The sequence below is a fragment of the Trichechus manatus genome, unplaced genomic scaffold (genome assembly GCF_000243295.1).
Source record: "Trichechus manatus latirostris isolate Lorelei unplaced genomic scaffold, TriManLat1.0 scaffold00029, whole genome shotgun sequence".
In the NCBI taxonomy this organism is placed as follows: Eukaryota; Metazoa; Chordata; class Mammalia; order Sirenia; family Trichechidae; genus Trichechus; species Trichechus manatus.
Genome location: NW_004443965.1, coordinates 17,400,458 through 17,419,228, shown reverse-complemented (window position 1 = coordinate 17,419,228; position 18,771 = coordinate 17,400,458). Strand labels below are relative to the sequence as shown.

At 37.6% G+C, this 18,771-nt stretch overlaps 3 protein-coding genes across 7 annotated transcripts in view; 2 read left to right on the top strand and 1 right to left on the bottom strand.

Annotated features, from left to right (window-relative positions):
- The window catches only part of TRIM23 (tripartite motif containing 23), a 46,293-nt gene extending 40,793 nt beyond the window's left edge, over positions 1–5,500 (bottom strand). For both annotated transcript variants that reach the window (XM_004374541.2, XM_023729597.1), the window contains exon 1: positions 5,355–5,500. In XM_004374541.2, the coding sequence (XP_004374598.1) occupies positions 5,355–5,435 (81 nt within the window). In that variant the 5' untranslated portion in view covers positions 5,436–5,500. The remainder of the gene's footprint in view (positions 1–5,354) is intronic.
- A 393-nt stretch (positions 5,501–5,893) lies between these two features.
- Positions 5,894–18,771, top strand: part of TRAPPC13 (trafficking protein particle complex subunit 13) — a 40,539-nt gene continuing 27,661 nt past the window's right edge. For all 4 annotated transcript variants that reach the window (XM_012554991.2, XM_012554992.2, XM_004374542.2 and 1 more), the window contains exon 1: positions 5,894–6,238. In XM_012554991.2, coding sequence (XP_012410445.1) covers positions 6,193–6,238 — 46 coding nt within the window. In that variant the 5' untranslated portion in view covers positions 5,894–6,192. The remainder of the gene's footprint in view (positions 6,239–18,771) is intronic.
- Positions 6,252–11,212, top strand: SHLD3 (shieldin complex subunit 3). The gene has a single exon (XM_023729596.1). It carries the CDS (start codon positions 9,374–9,376, stop codon positions 10,121–10,123), a length of 750 nt encoding a protein of 249 aa, XP_023585364.1. The 5' UTR covers positions 6,252–9,373; the 3' UTR covers positions 10,124–11,212.

The following is an 18,771-nucleotide window of genomic DNA, read 5'->3' as shown; positions in this document are numbered from 1 at the left end:
GAACAACATGTGTACTACTGTTTCATGAGAAACTATTTGTTCTGTAAGCCTTCACCTGAAGTACAATAAAATAAAAAAATAAAAAAAAAATACTTTGCCCAATTACAGGTAAATGATTTATCCAAGGCCACATAGTCAAAAGAAAGGCTACAAGAATTGGTAAATTCTAATACCCTGGCCCATGAGTTTATGTTTTATAAATAATCAACAAACTATATTTTAATAATGTAGCAATTTCAGTATATTATTTCTAAATATATCTGATGTGTTTCACAATTTTAATTAATATTTTAAAATAATCAAACTGCACCCCAAATGTACCTCCAACTCACGGGCCTGGCATTCAAGACCTGCTACAATCTGGTCCAATCCCTATCGATTCATAGGATACCTGATGGTGTAATGCTTAAGCTCTCGGCTGCTAACTGAAAGGTTGGCAGTTTGAATTCACCAGTGGCACCACAAGAGACCTGGCAATCTGCTCTCATAAAAATTACAGCCTAGGAAACCCTACAGGGCAGTTCTAAGCTGTCCTATAGGGTCGCTTTGTGTTCAAATTGACTCAACGGCACACAAAAACAACAATCGCTTCATAACCAAGCCCTTCAGATCCTATGCTCCACTTACATCAAACAACTTGTAGTTCCCAGAATATGACAAACTGTTTCTTGCCTCTTTCTTTATGCTAATGCGGAGAAAATAGCTAAGTAGACATTTTTCTACTGGATCCTTTTTTACTTTTAATAAACCACCAAATTCCTAAATAACCTTCTATCTCAGGTCTACCTACTGCTCAGTCCAACTGAATGACCCACCATCCTTTGTTCTCTCACGCCCTGCCCACCAATGTCTTACAAAATAAAAAATTAAGAATGTTTCAGCTAGAACCATGAGGACCTTCCTACCCTCAATACACACATAACACAAGGTTAAAAAAAAACAACAACAGAAAGCCAGGGTGAAAATCGGACTAAATCTATTAAAATTTTATTTAACTTTGCAATCTGGCCTCAGTGCTTGAAATGCAAGCATCTTTCACTATAAATAAACTTTTATTTCATAATTGCCTTGTTGCCCAGTATGGTTCAAAAGAAGCCTAAATGTAAACACAGTTCACAGAAAATGAAATAAAAGCAGTTCTTTAAATATATGAAAAAACGCTCAACCTCATTCATGGTAAGAGAATGCAAATTAAAGCTGCAAAGATTTAAAAAAAGTTGGTAACACTTTGTGTTAATGAAGGCATGGGAAAGCAAACACTCTCATACACTGTGCAGTATAGAGAGTTAGTTTATGTGGTCCTTCTAGCCATGGTCTGATAACTCCCACAAAATGACTGGGTGGGAATACGCAAATAAGGTGCTTGTGGCCCACCAAGGAGAGTGGACAGCCTGGTAATAATGCAAACTAGTTATATGAAATTCTTGTGAGTGGGACTATGCAAATAAGGTACATGGAACCTTTGCAGGGGAGTGGGACTAAGCAAATAAGGTACATGGAACCCTTGTAGGGGATTGGTCAGTTTTGCCATCCTGGTAGGCTTAAAGAGAGCCAATCCCAGAGGCTGAAGGGGACCCTCACTACCATCAAGAAGAGCCAGGAGTGAAGCATGTCTTTTGGACCCAGGATCCCTGTGCTGAGAACCCCCTAGAACCAGCAAAGAGAGCTACAATACTGGAGATGGTGTGAGATGGCACAAGACGGACGAGAGGCTGTAGCAGGCATGGCAGAGTCTAGCAGCAGAGAAATGGCTGCAGCAGAACCAGACCAGTGCGTGGTGGGTTTCCTGGCTCATGGATCAAGGCGGCTACAGCGAGCATGCAGACCCAGTGAGAGAGCTGAGTGCCTCCAGGCAGGATGCTTGCTAGAGGAGTGGGGTGACTCCAGGCACTTACAGGTGGAGCTAAAGAGCTTTGTTGACACTTGCCTGAGCAGGGCAGAGGCCAGGCCCAAAAGGGGCCTGGCAGCAGAGGCCTGCCAAGAAAGCTGTCCTGACAGGCCAAGAGGAGCCTTGAGAGAAGCCTGTTCTGAGAAGACTGAGAAGAGCCTGTCCTCAGGGGGCCTAGAGAAACTTTTCCTCAGTGGGCTGCAAGAGGAGCCTGCCTTTGGGCAACCAAGAAGCTGTCCTGATCTATGAACTGTATCCTGAGTTGTTCCTGTTACCTCCAAGTTGATCATGATGCTGAACTCCCACCTGTTACTTCCCTAATAAACCTCACAATCGTGAGTATGGTCTGTGAATCCTGTGTGGCCACCACAACGAATATGAAGCCTAGCAGAGAAGTAGAAAGTGCTGTGGGAGGGATGGCTGGTGTCAGAACTGGTGAAAAGGTTGGATAATGGAGGTATGTCTGACCTCCTCCTCACAGTAATCAGCTTTGGGCTGATACTGATCTTGATTCTCTCCACCCCTGAAGTTAGAGGACCTCTGACGCAATGCCATTTTTACACACTGCTGGTTGTTAGAAATGTTTATCGACTAATACAACCTTTATGGAACGCAATTGGCAATAACAAAGTTGAAGAACTCAGTAATTCCATTTTTAGGAATTTATTCTACAAATATATATGTGACAAGACCTATGTAGACATTCATTCTTTATTCTATTGGGAAAAGACTGGAAGCAAAATAAATGTCCACCAATACGCAACTGAAAAATAAATTATGGTATATTCATACAGTGCAAAACTACGCTGGCTAGTGAGGAAGTTAGGAAGTTCTTTATGTACACCTGCGGAATGATTTCCATATGAATAAAGCAAAACAAAAAACAATATATAAAATATATTAACTTTTATATAAAAGTACAAGGAAAAAGAACATGTATTTTTAAATATATTGTTATATATACATACTGCCTTTTTGGAAGGATACATAGGAAATTGGTAACACTGGAACACTGATTCCATATGGAGAATGGAACTGGATACCTGGGGTACTAATAGCCATAAAATTATATATATTATACCCTCATGCACACACATATGCACACACATACACACTTCCATTTATCCTACACTTACAAAGAAAAAGAAAAAAAAAGGAGGAAATTTTCACTTAAACATTCTTACAAAAATTCAATTAAATACAGAAAAGATATGCACAATAGAATTGGATATTACAAAATAAATGCAACTTTTTTTATGTGTCAGAGGAAAATCTGCTGAACCTACTTCTATAAATCTTCCTATTTGATACTATAATAAACTTGTTTATGGCAATAAACTCCAAAGAACCAAATTAAAATTTTATTTACTTCATTCATATCTTATATATTTGACCCAATCACTACACGAAATGAAAGAACTTACTCATGTTGCTATCATAGGTTTTTTCAAACAACACTAGGAAAACTCCATTGATCAATAAACCAAATGCAGGTCCAAAAAAGAAGCTACTACAGTTTCCACCAACTCAGTAAGTAGTAGAGCAATAAATTCTTACTTTAGTATTTATGAATGGGAATTGTGGCTAAGAGCATAAGAAATTAAAATCTAGATAGGAAAAAAAGTTGTTAATTTTAAAAACGTCACAAATATGGCAAAGAGGACTTCCAACTTATTACATGTGAAACAAATTTTAATAAACTACAACATATTTTAAAAAAGCTAAGAAGGCTGACTAATCAAAAGAACCTTTCTGTGTTTCCTATGTAAATACAACTTCATATTGGATTTTAGCATCTTTGTTTTTCCTAATCATAAAAGCCTTGCCATTATCAATTTGTTCATTAAGCAAGAAGCCATACTACATATTATTAGTATTATGCATTTCAGCCTTTACCTCTCTATGAATACTTCTTGCTTTCATTTATGAAAATGACAATGATTTAAAAAACAAATTTGTAAGTCCCCATACTTCTTAAAAATTACAGCATGAACATCTTTCCCAAAAGGATTATTTTGGTTCACAGCACAGGCACATTTACATGAAAAGTGAGAATGAATAAGGTGAGCCTCTGATATCTCAAATTCTGTGCTATAACATCTGGAGTTACATCAGGCTCTAGTTTACTTTAGAGATTATAACAGCAAAAAGGTTTACAAGAAATAAGTACAGCAAGGACACTCACTCCCATTATGGAATAAATCATCTTAAACTTCAAGTTAACTCACAAAACAATCTGCAGGTATTCTCTACCTAGAAAAAGCTTAATAAGTAAAATACCTTAACCATACAACATGTCTAATAATAAGACAGCTCCTCTACATCTGTGATATTCTGTGTACCTTCAAAATATATTCATTAATATATAAAGGTTAGATGAATCAACAGCAACCAGTATTGACTGATAGCAGAAGTATATCATTCACTGTCATATAAAACCAACATTAGGCAAAAAACCATAGGTGCGTATTACTCAAGACCTTAAAAGAACTTTTGATATTATCTGGACCAGTGGATCTCAAATTTAGCTGCACATTAAAATCACCTCTGAGAATTTCCAAAATATACACGTTAACTGAATCAGAATGGAGGAAAGACGGGTATATCAGTAGTTTTTAAAAACTTCTCAGTGGTTCTAATATACAGTCGGAGATGAGAATTACCCCATCTCTCAGATTACAGATGATTCTGAAGGCCACTCTACTAGCCACTGATATCAAGCCTTCCTTCCAGATCTGTCCATATACGTAGTGGAAGAGAAAAACGAGTTCCATGTATTTCAATGGACTTTTCAGTAAATGCATTTTGAAGCATTTACACATGCTAGAATCCCAAACTTCAAGCATGCTGCAGTTCATAAACTCTACCGTTAATGCCCAGCTAGAGACTTCCCAAAAGTGTTGACAGACTGTACTACCACAAGTGGAGGGAGCAGTTCAACCAATAATAGATGTCTGATTATAGAAGTAGTGTAGTGGTGAAAAGCACACGTTAGAGCCAGTCAAACCTGGCTCTACCACGCACTTACTTAACCTAAACCTCGGTTTCCTCACGTGTAAAATGGGGATTAAAATACACTTCTTAATAAATACTAATAGCTAAAACACCTAACACAATGCCTGGCAATAATAATGGCTCTTTTAATGACAAAATAAGCTAATTAATGCCTGTTCAGCTGAATTAAAAGCAGGGGACCTGACAAATTACCGGCCCAGGTCACTTCCACAGACCCACAAGCTCCTTTTTACAAATGTTCCCGTTGGCGATGCCAAACAGAGAGCTGGCATGAACAGAACAGGCAACTTCAGGCCAGCGACGATACAGGTTGTACAGGGGAGGTCAGTGCTTGTAAAGCAAAGCAGGGCCCAGAGGCCTAGCATCCCGCCCATGCAAGCCTGGGCCGCGGCGAAGCCGTCAGGTCTCCGGGATGAGGCCGATGGTGAACAAAGCACGCAAGGTTCCTCACCTTCACCACCGCCGTCCCCCGGCTGCCCTGCCGGCTACCGTCTAGCCCCGCTCCAGGCTTGTTTACAACCAGGGTAGCCATCCTGGCAGGAGCAGCGCAGCTCAGCAGATGAGGCCGTTAAAGCCTTCAGCTGAGAGGCGGGGTAGAGCCCACTACCCAGACGCCTCGGCGCACGCCGCTGGCGTACAGGCACAGTACGACGACACAGCGCGCCACCTGACTGGCCTGTGCGCGCCTCCTCCGTCCGAGTCTGTGGCTAAGTTTGGCTGCACTACCTCGCGCATGGGCACTTGTTATATTTTTTTATTATTAAGTAGTATGCACCTGGTAGAAGAAGGTCAAGAAAAAAAGGCGGGATAAAATAGAAGTTAAGAAGTAACGTTTTGGGGAGAAATTCCCGCTCTTATAATGCCCTTTTCTCTCAAATTGCAAGCCAGCCGCCAGGAACTACATCTCCCTGCATGCAATGCGGTTTTGTATAAACTACAAATCCCAGTATGCCATTCGTCTTTTTTTTTTTTTTTTTTTAAACTCCCGCAAATATAGGCATTTGGGAAACCTCGTACGTATTGAAGTCGTGATGTGTGATTGTGGCTAGAAAATTCAGAAGCATTTTGTGTGTAGGTCTCTAAGAAACAAGGTATGGCTTTGGTGAAAAGGAGCTGTTGGGTCCATAAAGGGCGTAGAAGGAACAGAATTTAAGGCACTACCAGTAGAAAGACGCTGTTGCAAGTGTGTTTGACGCCCGGTCTTACCAAACGTGCGCTTTCCTGTTACCTTCCGGGCGAGGCTGAACCTCTTCAGTCCCCGTAGGCGGAGCACCGAAGTGCCGTTCAAGATGGAAGTGAATCCCCCCAAACAGGAGCACCTGCTGGCGCTGAAAGGTAAATTATTGTAAATCTGCCTCCCCTTTTTCTGTTTTCTTACCTTTTCTCACATGTTTTGAAGCGTTTACCACACAGACCCTAGCCTCTGGGGTATACACCTTGTCCTTCTTAAAACACTGTCAGAGCTCGCTCTCCTGCTGTATCCCTTGGCGCTCAGCGAGCGAAAGCGATTTGGCCTCTTCGCTTTTTAGAACTGAGAGCCACCCTCTGCATATGTACGTGGTACATTACTCTTTCTGATCTGTGCTGCTGTAGTCACCAGACAGATTTTAGCCGCAGAAGCTGATGTCCCGGGGATATCTCTGTTAATTAGGATGGTTTACAATAGTCATCGAAAGTCGTTTTTCCATCTTTCTTGTCTCTTTTATGTGGCACTGACGAAGTTATCAGTCTTCATTTTCATCTGTAAAATTAGCCCAGTATTGCATGACAAAAGTGCCAAGGATTTAGAAATACACAGTACTACAACATATAACTAAGGTTTGTTAAAACTTTACTGCAGTTTACTTCACAGTATTGTCTTTGTGGGAAATTTGTCCAAAATCTCATGTCAACTTTCATTTTCTGTGCACGATAAAACAATTTTGAATAAGTTTATTTTGGAAAAAGCAGCAGGGCCGAGTTTTTCTGGAATTCCTATTGTTTTCTAAAGACCTTTTATTTCAAGTGTGTAACGCTTTATTCTATTTTCTGCTACCACAAATGAACTTTTTATTCCTTGGATATTCTAATGTCTGGTTGCCAGTGTCTTCTTGGACTGAGCTGAGGAAATGCGCAATAGACAGTTCGATTTGGTTGAATTGCACTTACCTTCCTTATGGCATCCATTTTTAGGGACCCCATGCCCCTGTTATGATGTAGGCATCAAGCATTCCAGAACTCAGCAGTCCCATATGTAACATGACATAAATCATATATTGAATGCTAAGGTTAACTACTGTCTTGACTGTAGAACTAAGAAGCCCCACAATATTAAGTAATATAGTGAAGGAACCTGTAAGCCTGAACAAATGATGTGGACTGATACAGATTATTCCTGGAGAAAGGGAACTAATTGGCATGGGTTTTTTGTTTGTTTTCTTCTTGGTGTCACATCAAGTATGTGGAATAGGTGATACTTATCTCTCACTTTAAGTAACTTTTCCAAGATCACATAGCTACTAAGTGACTGAGGCAGTATATCAACACAAGGCCTGCTTCCATCTTTCCAGTATGCTGTGTTGCTTTCTAATGGAGGCAACAGCATTTTCAGAGATCATTACTGACTGTTTTGATGGGAATTTGAAACAGTTCCATTAGCTGCTGAGTGTGATTTTATACAGATTAAAAGCTACTAAACAGTTGAATTCAACTGATATAGAGACTAGTTGCTATTGGGAATTTCTAGTTTTCTGTTATTCTTTATCTTCCAAAACAGAAGATGCCTGGGAAAGAGTATTTTAGCAGTCTGGAAGGATGTGTGCTTTAAAATTCATCGGTAGTTTTTCCATTTTATTAAAGCTGTTTGGTATAATTCTTTCCTATTGTCCTTAGTTAATCAAGAATTTTCTTCAGTTTTAATTTTATTGCTGGATGGCAAATATATCAATTTAAATAGTCATTTAAGTTTACTTTCTTATATATTGTAATATGTAAAATATTGAGTCAATATCTTGTTATGCTTGAAAACAGTTTTTATGTAAAAGGAGCTCTGGTAACTTCACTTGTCCTTCGAGTACATCATTAAATAAGTTGAGACAATAAAGGAATCTTCCATGTTGTACCTTATAGTGTGAAAGTATAAAGATGGAGCAAGAATAAAATGAAAACATTATTCTTAAAAGAATACACTATCCTATATATAGATTCATTTAAAAATGGATGTTAAGGATCACAGTCGTTTATGAACTTGAGAATTGTCAAACCTTTTGGTCAGTGGACATTATTAATAGGTAAAAAGAATCATTATGAGATTAGTTACTTCTTCTGACTCTTCAGAATGTGACAGTGGTCAAATGAATACTGCGGCATCATGACAGGATTCCCCACTCACAGACATCCTAGCTTGTTAAATAATTCTCTGATAACTTTTGGGGAAAAGGGATTCAGCCTCTTATTTTTTTTGTACAGTAGTTAGGATATGAAAGAGCCTGCATTATGGGTCTGGTTAAGAAGCCTACGTAACTTGCAGAGTCTGGAAGATTTAATTCTTGAGCCAATGTACTATATGCTTGAACCTATTATCCATAACTTAATTTGAGGCAACTTGGGAACTTCTGTGAACCAGGAGAAGAAATAAGGGTCTGGACTTCTTATACAATTTCCTACTCCAAATTGGAATTCATGGAACTCATCAGAACCATGGTACTGAGGATCTCAATACTGCTTAAGTGCCCCCAGTTAAACGGAGGAGACTTTCTCACAAAACCAGTTCCTAGCCTGGTTAAAACACAAACTTAAACAATATTTATGCTTTTAGTGTTTAATGAGATAAAATCGTTAAGTATTCTGTCCATACATTTATTTGGTACAGTTCATTTAATTTTAAAGTGTAAAATGTTTAGTTTTATTCCAGATAGATTAAAAATCACAGTGATTTTCATTGTCCTCAATTCAGATGTCTCAAATTTTGAAATACCTATATTACTATATTTTTGTTAGTTATGCTCATGTGAGTCCTGCATTTGAAGAATCACTGATTGACTCTTTTGTCTCTGTTATAGTCTTTAGACTATTATTATTTATTATATTAATATTGATACTTCCAAATCCTTTTTATCTGTTGAGTTAAACATGTTGACTACTAGGATTTTTAAACTGGAAGCAATCCTACAAGGCGTCTAATTCAGATCCCTGATTTTGGTGAGAGAAAGAATTTTTTTTCTTTTTTAATTTATAGATTACATTCATATTTACCAGTAGTCACTTTGATGAAATATCATATTGGGGTTGATTTTTGTGTTTTTTTTTCCCTGTCTATTTGTGTGCAGGCTATCCCTTCCATATCTTATTCTTTGCAATACTTCCACTTTAGGTCCTGTTTCCCTCTGAGTTGGAAAGAGAGACAGTCTTATAATTATAAATTACATTCTAGCTCTGAGGAGCTCAGCTAAGAAATTTTCTCTTCATTAAGAGTAACTGGATTACTGCAGAATGACCACAGAAGTAATATTACATTATCGACCATATGAGAGTGATCCCACACAACTGCCAAAAATTGCAGAAAAAGCAATTCAAGACTTTCCTACTCGTCCGCTATCAAGATTTATTCCTTGGTTTCCACATGATGGGTCTAAACTTGCACTTAAACCTAAGAAATCATCACCTGTGATTTCTGAAGAGGCAGCTGAAGATGTGAAACGGCACTTGACCATTTTAGATGTTAAATCACAGAGTTATGATTGCACAGTAGATCTATTGGAGTTTCAACCTAATTTGAAAATGAAGAAGCATTTAATCCAGTCACACACACTTGGTGAACAGACTAATTCTGAAAATCTGGATAAGCAATCAGGAAAAGAAAAACGGCACTTAAAGAGGTCTTGGAGTGTTTCAGTTCCTAACAGTAATTGTCCTGAAAAGATTCTTCCTCTGTCTAAAAAATTGCAAGATATTTTGAAGTCACTAAATTTGCACTCATTTTATAGAGCAAGATGGACAATAGAACAGAATATTTGTGACACCCAAACTCTGGAAGACATTTGGGCAAAACTCAATCGCATTATCAGGCACAAAGAACTTCCATATTGTAATGCTACAGTTCAGAGACATTTAGGCCAAATATGGGTATTCTGTGATATTATGTACTGTGAATATGTGGGAAATCTTCTTAAAGAAAGATTATCTCTTACTGGAAAAATGAATTTATTTGTGCGTAAATGTGGTGTTATTTTTAGTATGTAGTGAATTTTACTGATTTTCCAAAAAGAAGTGTATTCTGAATGTACTGAATATAATTTAAATATTGAGGTGAATTAATTTTTTACAAGTTTTTAAATTTTTAATGGCTTTTCTTAATTTGACCCTTTGGCCTATTCTTAACACTGAGCCTTCTTTTAAACGAATTATGATAAATGATTGTTTAAACTGAACTTGAAGGTAAAATATTTTTATTCTTTTTGTTCTGTTACTTTTCCATTGATTTAATTAGGTATTCCTATGAATTAAGGTGAATAGTTTGGATTTTGGCAAATCCTCAAAATCTAATTTTACTGTATTTTTTCTTTACTCAAAGTGTAATGGTTCTTTTAAAGTAAAACTGAAAACAGTTCCTATAATTTAAATTCTATGGGAATGCTAATCAGGTGGCATTAATGTACTTCAAGGTAGGAGATCAGCCCAAATTCTTACTGATGTTTACAAAGGTATGTAATAGATAACACTTCATGTGTTGTTTTGAAACACGGTGCAAAAAGTATGATTTGCTCTAGACCATAATGTATCTTTAAAGCTATAATTGATCAACTTATTCTTTGTTTATTATAATGCAGGTAATTTGATCTTAATGACTGTTGATTATTATTTGGCTGGAGTCATTGTGGGATTTACCCTTGTTTCCTATGAGAAGCAAAATGTTACAGTTGGGTTTATGCACCAGTTTGTAAAAATGCTCAAAGTGATTATGGAATAAAATAATTGTTGTAAAAGCATGAAAGCATGTCTTTATTTAACAAATTTAAATGCCTACCATATGATAGGTACTAGAATATAATAGGGAAGGAGACAAACATGAACCTTGCCCTCATAAAGCTTACATGGCCTTAACTACAAATCAAGTAGTCAAACCAACTTCCTAAGAAAAACCAGTAACACTGTACACACTAGGAAGGCAGTTACCTGTTTGTCTTGTAGCGCAGTGACTGGCGTGGTAGGAGCTCGGTGTTGTCATTGTTAGGTGTGTTGAGTCAGTTCCAACTCATAGCGACCCTATGTGTAACAGAACAAAACACTGCCCAGTCGTGCGCCATCCTCACAGTTGTTGCTATGCTTGAGCTCATTGTTGTAAGCCACTGTGTCAATCCATCTCATTGAGGGTCTTCCACTTTTTTGCTGACCCTCTACTTTACCAGGCATGATGTCCTTCTCTAAGGACTGGTCCCTCCTGATAACATGTCCAAAGTATGAGAGATGAAATCTCAGTGTCCTCGCTTGTAAGGAGGATTCTGGCTGTTCTTTCAAGACAGATTTGTTTGTTCTTCTGGCAGTCTGTTGTATGTTCAATATTCTTTGCCAGCACCATTACTGAAATGCATCAGTTCTTCTTTGGTCTTGCTTATTCATTGTCCAACTGTCACATGCATTTGAGCCCATTGAAAATACTATCGCATGGGTCAGGGGCACCTTATTCCTCAAGGTGACATCTCTTTTTAACACTTTGAAGAGGTCTTTTGCAGCAGATTTGCCCAAAGCAATATGTCATTTGATTTCTTGACTGTTGCTTCCATGGGCGCTGATTATGAGTGCAAGTAAACTGAGACCCTTGACAACTTCAGTATTTCCTCCATTTATCATAATGTTGCTTATTGGTCTAGTTGTGAGGATTTTTGTTTTTGTTTTATGTTAAGGTGTAATCTGTACTGAAGGCTGTAGTCTTTGATCTTCATCAGTAAGTGCTTCAAGTCCTCTTCACTCTCAGCAAGCAATGTTGTGTCTTCTGCATATTGCAGGTTGTTAATGAGTCTTCCTCCAGTCCTGATGCCACATTCTTCATATAGTCTAGCTTCTCAGTATATTTGCTCAGCATGCAGATTGAATAAGTATGTTGAAAAGGTACAACCCTGATGCACGCCTTTTCTCATTTTAAACCATGCAGTATCCCATTTTTCTGTTCATACTTGGTCTACATATGGGTTCTGAATGAGAACAATTAAGTTTTTGGAATTGCTGTTCTTCACAATGTTATCCGTAATTTGTTAGGATCCACACAGTCAAATGCCTTTGCATAGTCAGTAAAACACAGGTAAACATCTTTTTGGTATTCTCTGCTTTCAGCCAAGATCCATCTGACGTCAGCAATGATAGCCCGTATTTCACGTCGTCTTCTGAATCTGGCTTGAATTTCTGCAGTTTCCTGTTGATGTACTGCTGCAACTATGTTTGAATATCTTCGGCAATATTAATATTGTTTGATAGTTTCCATATTCTGTTGGATCACTTTTCTTTGGAATAGGCACAAATACAGATCTCTTCCAGTCAGTAGGCCAGGTAGCTGTCTTCCAAATTTCTTGGCATAGATGAGCGAGCGCTTCCAGCATTGCATCTGTTTGTTGAAACATCTCAATAGGTATTCTGTCAATTCCTGGACCCTTGTTTTTCACCAATGCCTTCAGTGTAGCTTGGACTCCTTCCTTCAGCGCTATCAGTTCTTCATCATATGCTACCTCCTGAAATGGTTGAATGTCCGCCAATAATTTTTGGTATGGTTACTGTGTATTCCTTCCATCTTCTTTTGATGCTTCCTGCATCGTTCAGTATTTTGCCCATATGGTCTTTCAGTATTGCAACTTGAGGCTTGAATTTTTTCTTCAGTACTTGCAGCTTGAGAAATGCTGAGCGTGTTTTCCCTTTTGGTTTTCTAACTCCAGGTCTTTGCACATTTTGTTATAATACTTTGTCCTCTTGTGCTGCCATTTGAAATCTTCTGTTCACCTCTTTTATATGATCATTTCTTCCTTTCGCTTTAGCTACTCTACATTCAAGAGCAAGTTTCAGAGTGTCTCCTGACATCCATTTTTGTCTTTTCGTTCTTTTCCTGTCTTAATGACCTTTTGCTGTCTTCATGTATAATGTCCTTGATGTCATCCCACAACTTGTCTTCGGTATGAGTGTTCAGTGTGTCAAATCTATTCCTGAGATGGTCTTTAAATTCAGGTGGGATATACTCAAGGTTGTACTTTGGCTCTCATGGACTTATTTTAATTTTCTTCAGCTTCATCTTGAATTTGCATGTGAGCAATTGATGGCCTCTTCTGCATTCAGCTCCTGGCCTTGTTCTGATGGATGATATTGAGCTTCTCCACCATCTCTTTCCACAGAGATAATCGATTTGATTCCTGTGTATTCCATCCAGCAAGGTCCATGTGTATAGTCGTGTTTATGTTGTTGAAAAAAAGGTATTTGCAATGAAGAAGTTATTGGTCTTGCAAAATTCTATCACACGATCTCCAACGTTGTGTCTATCACCAAGGCCGTATTTTCCAACTACTGATCCTTCTCATTTCCAACTTTGACATCCCAATCACTAGTAATTATCAATGCGTCTTGATTGCATGTTTGATCAATTTCAGATTTCAGACATTAGTAAAAATATTCAATTACTTCATCTTTGGCCTTAGTTTATGCGTAAATTTGAATAATAGTCGTATTAACTGGGCTTCCTTGTAGGTGTATGGATATTAGCTTGTCACTGTCAGCATTGTACTTCAGGATAGCTCTTGAACTGTTCTTTTTGATGATGAATATGACACAATTCCTCTTCAGTTTGTCATTCCCAGCATAGTAGACCATATGATTGTCTGATTCAGAATGGCCAATACCAGTCCATTTCAGCTCACTAATGCCTAGGATATCGATCTTTATGTGTTCCATTTCGTTTTTGACAGCTTCCAATTTTCCTAGATTCAAACTTTGTACATTCCACATTCCGATTATTAATGGATGTTCGCAGCTGTTTCTTCTCATTTTGCATCATACCAACTCAGCAAATGAAGGTCCCAAAAGCTTTACTCCATCCATGTTATTAAGGTCAACTCTACTTTGAGAAGGCAGTACTTCCCCAGTCATATTTTGAGTGCTTTCCAACCTGAGGAGCTTATCTTCCAACACTACATCAGACAATATTCTGATGCTGTTCATAACGTTTTCACTGGCCGGCTTCATTAGAAATAGATCACCAGGTCCTTCTTTTTAGTTTGTCTTAGTCTGGAAGCTCTGCTGAAACCTGTCCACCATGAGTGACCCTGCTGATACTTGAAATACCAGTAGAACAGCTGCTAGCATCACAGCAACACGCAAGCCACCACAGTACAACAAATTGACAGATGAGTGGTGGAGGAGCTCAATAATACAGGGTAAATGTGTCCTTTGGAAGAGTTCTTATAGTGTGAACTGGCTGAGTTTCTTAAAATAGGAGGAGTCCACTCATTTGGAACTAAAGAGATTATCTTTTCCTGATGGTTTTCACTCTAGCCAAGTACAGTTCTGTTCTTAATTATTTCTAGTACTTTTTTGTACTGTCTCAAAAGACTCGTATTTAGAAAATCACCATGTGTATGAATGCTTCCAATAGTTTTTGAATGAAAAAACCAAATAGGGTCGGTTTCTAAGGCATCTTTTTCAGTAATCCTTCCTCTTCTAATTCAAAAATCATCTTCCACCAAGACTGCTGGAGAAACTTCAGTATTGCCAGCAGGCTTGCAAATGAAAGAATCATTTGATACTATTAGGCAGTCATAAATGGTGGGTTTGATTTTTATTGTTTAGATCTGATTTACCGTAAGACTGCTAATCAAGGGTTAAAACGTAGGGAATCCTAGAACAGGGTCACTTGCACAAAATGCAGTGTTTTTTTCTTATGATAATTTTATTATGATGGTACATAGAGAAGAAAACTTAAGGTACCAAAATTCACACATTAAAAAAAGATTTTTTATCTTCAGATACAGATTCTTTATCTTCAGATTCTTTGTCTTGGCAGATTTAAATTTTTCTGTTTTACCTATATAAATTGCTTTCTGTCTTTCTGAGAAACAATGAAAAGGTAATTCAGAACTGGGAAGTGGAAGGTTGAGTTTTACTGTAAGTAGTGCCATGATTTTAAAAGAAGATAAATACATTTTTCATCTACTTGGACAGTACTTAAATAATTGCAGCCTAAGAAGTAATTTAATCCCATTATTACTTCTTTGAAGCCTTGGAATATTTAGAACCTAAGGTTGGCAGAGTGGTTAAGCACTCGGCTGCTAAACAAAAAAGGTTTGCAATTTGACCCCACCAGCCATTACTGTGGCAGCCTGCTTCCATAATGATTACAGCCTTGGAAACCCTATGGGGCAGTTCTGCTCTGTCCTAGAGGTCACTGTGAGTCAGAATCAACTTGATGGCAATGAGTAAGAGGGCTCAACAGTGTTTCTGGATTCCACTGTTAAGTCACAGACAAGAAAGTAAACTGGGGAAACAGTGAAGCGTATAGGATGGTGCGCCTGTAAGGGCATATGGTAAAATGCCACCAGCATCTTCTGTCTAAGAAAGTGGCAGCAGTAAAAATATTATTTCTCCCCATTAGCTGTCTGTTGTCAAATAAGTGTTAAATCTGATTCAAATAAAAATACAATGTGGAGGGCATCCAAGTTATGAGTTTTTTACTTTTGTCCCGATCCTAGACAAATTTAACCTCATTTGCAACTTACCAAATAAAGATAATTTTTTTTTAAATTTCCAAGATAATTTCCTGCATAATGATTCACTTTGCCTTAGTCTGCTCAGAATGCCAAAAATTAAGGTTCACAAACTTGAATGCCTTCAGGAACTACAAAGGTAAGAATGTAGAATGTAGTTGAGAACTTGGAACCTGAAGAAAACGCCACTTTTTTCTTTTTTAACCTTGGCCAGACAAAATGTATATGCAAGTATAATTTGGGGCAGCTCACTAGTTGGTAACCTCTGGTCTCTCATTTTTACTGAAGATATATGAAAGTGTTTTATAAAATTTTGGATGAAACCTGCATTTCATAAGTAAATGAAATGTGGTGTGTGTTTTGTGATTTCCACGGTAGTGTATCTGTATACATGGCGTTAACTATGCCTTGTGTATAGCAAATATTTGATTAAAAATAACAATCTTTTATTCTTAATTCATGAGATAGAAATGGATAATTTTTTTTAACCAAGAACCTGCTTTAACATTCAAGGCTAGATACAAGATTATTATTTATTAACAGTGCTTTATGCCAGTTTGTCTTTTTTTAAATCTTGCTGTTATAGATATTTGTCTTCCAGCTAATATTGTGTGTAATTTCGATGTCCACTAATTGTTTATAAGATAAGAAATACTGAGTTTTAAATCTGTGTTTGATATCGGCATAGTATCGATTGTCTTCTAGACAGCTGCAGTGAAACACAAGTTAATTTTAAAGTTCAAGGAACGAGATGGTTGTGTATTACTTGGTTTTCTTATTTGTAGTTAAGAATCTTCAGTATGATGAATTGTGCTTCATGAGACTATAATATAATATTGTCCACCATAGGATCAGCAAAAATTAAGCTGTATGGGACTTTTGTGTGTTGGAAATTTGAGCCTATAAGCAAATAAGTTGGCTGCATGTTTGGGTGTACTTAGAGTCATTTTAAAAAAGTGTTTGAGGATTCCCTTAAGAATGTATTTCCTCTTGGTTTATTAAGATTTGGTTTCTTCTGTAGTGAGAAAAAAATGGGGAAGGAACAGAGAACAATTCATGTTAAAAATGAGCTTAGAGTCAGATATTTAGATTGTGGTAGAAACTCTCTGGTATGTCACTTTCAGGACACTTGTAGGGTCATTATGAGTTTGAATCAACTCAATGGCACACAACAACAACATGAGAGAAATAGGGTGACTGGTTATTCCTTTTTTGGAAAAGGTGGCATTTAAGCTGAGACCAACATGAGAAAGGCACTAAATTTGACATGAATACTATTGCTAATTAGGGGTGGTTGTTATTAGGCGTCCTCGAGTCGATTCTGACTCATAGTGACCCAATGTGACAGAATAGAATTGCCCCATAGGTTTCCTAGGCATAATCTGTACAGGAGCAGATCGCCATGTCTTTTCTCCTATGGAGTGGCTAGGTGGATTTGAACCTCTAGCCTTTCAGTTAGCAGCCAAACACTTAGCCATTGCACCACCAAAAAAAAAACCGAACTCACTGCCGTCGAGTCAGTTCTGACTCAGCAACCCCATAGGGTTTCCAAGGCTGTAAATCTCTATGGAAGCAAACTGCCACATCTTTCTCCCGTGGAGCCACTGGTGGTTTCGAACCACTGACCTTTTGGTTAACAATCACTGTAACCACAGTGACACGAGGGCTTCTCAGTTAGTGGTTAAAACCAAACCAAACCAAACCCGTTGCCGTCGCGTCGATTCCGACTCAGCGACCCTATAGGACAGGGTAGAACTGCCCCATAGGGTTTCCAAGGAGCAGCTGGTGGATTCGAACTGCTGGCTGTTTTTTGGTTAGCAACCGTAGCTCTTAACCACTGCACCACCAGGGCCCCCAGTTAGTGGTTAGGTGGTACGTTTTTACATATGCTAGGAAACCCTGCTTATATTGTGAATTAACCATTTAGGTCTATTGGTCATACAGGTGTTTGTTTTTTACTTCATTGAGCACTTTTAATAGATTATAAATAATGGCTTTCTATAGTTCATTTCTGAAAAATTATACAAGTATGCATGATTTTTAATTTTGTATCTTTTTGTCTTTTGATGTGGCCAAGTGTCTTTAGGAGTAATTAAAAAAGTTTTTTTTAGACTATCCTCCCCTGACTAGAAGTTTAATAAATAACTCAATTTTTCTAGTTTTCTGCTGCTTAATTTTTTCCTGTTTAGCTCTTTGATATATATGAAATTTATTTGCTATTTTAAATGAACATATAAATTAAATTTTACTTTTCCCAGATAGTTAACTAGTTGTCCTTGTTGCTGTGTGCTATCGAGTCAATTCCAACTCATAGCTACCTTATAGGACAGAGTAGAACTGCCCCATAGAGTTTCCTAGGCTGTAATCTTTATGGGAGCAGATCGCCTGGTCTTTACTCCCAAGTTGTGGCTAGTGGGTTCGAACTACTGGGCTGGGTTTATGTAATTCTAACCAAAACTAAGATTTATTTTTGGACCATGACAGAATGTTTCTAAAGTTCATGTAGAAAACCAAATAAATGAAAATGAGCTAAGGAAATTAATGGGGAAAAAATGAAGAACTGGACTGACCTTATACCAACCATATTTAGTGCCGTAATTAACTAATTGACTTATTAATGCAAAACTATACAGAGAGTGAAAAAACAAAAACCTCAGACTATGAGGATGCAGCAAATAACAAAATCAATAAAAAGGCAAAGGATTATTCATTATAAGGTACTAGGATAACTAGAAGGAGCCCTGATGGCACAGTGGTTAAGCACTCGGCTGCTAACCAAAAGGTTGGCAGTTCATATCCACGAGCTGCTCCTTGCAAACCCTTTGGAGCAATTCTCCTCTGTCCTATAGGCTCACTATGAGTTGGAATAGATTTGACAGCAACAGATTTGGTTTCTGGGGTTTTTTTGTTTGTTTTTGTTTTTTTAATACATTAGCTGATATGTTCATAATTTCTACACAGATTTCCCTAATATTACTTAAAGGAACTCTTACTGAACTCTCAGCGGCCAGTGACTATAAGTGAGAGATTAAAAATCACCAAAATCCTTGTGACATAAAATTACTATTTCATATTCCAAATGATGCTTCTAAATTTGTTTTCCTTCCAGGCTAATATTTGCTTATATTTTTTAAAATATTTTTTACAGTAAAGTCA

Bases quoted from the DNA above. Each gene is read 5' to 3' on its own strand.
- SHLD3 (XM_023729596.1), top strand. From the start codon at position 9,374: ATGACCACAGAAGTAATATTACATTATCGACCATATGAGAGTGATCCC.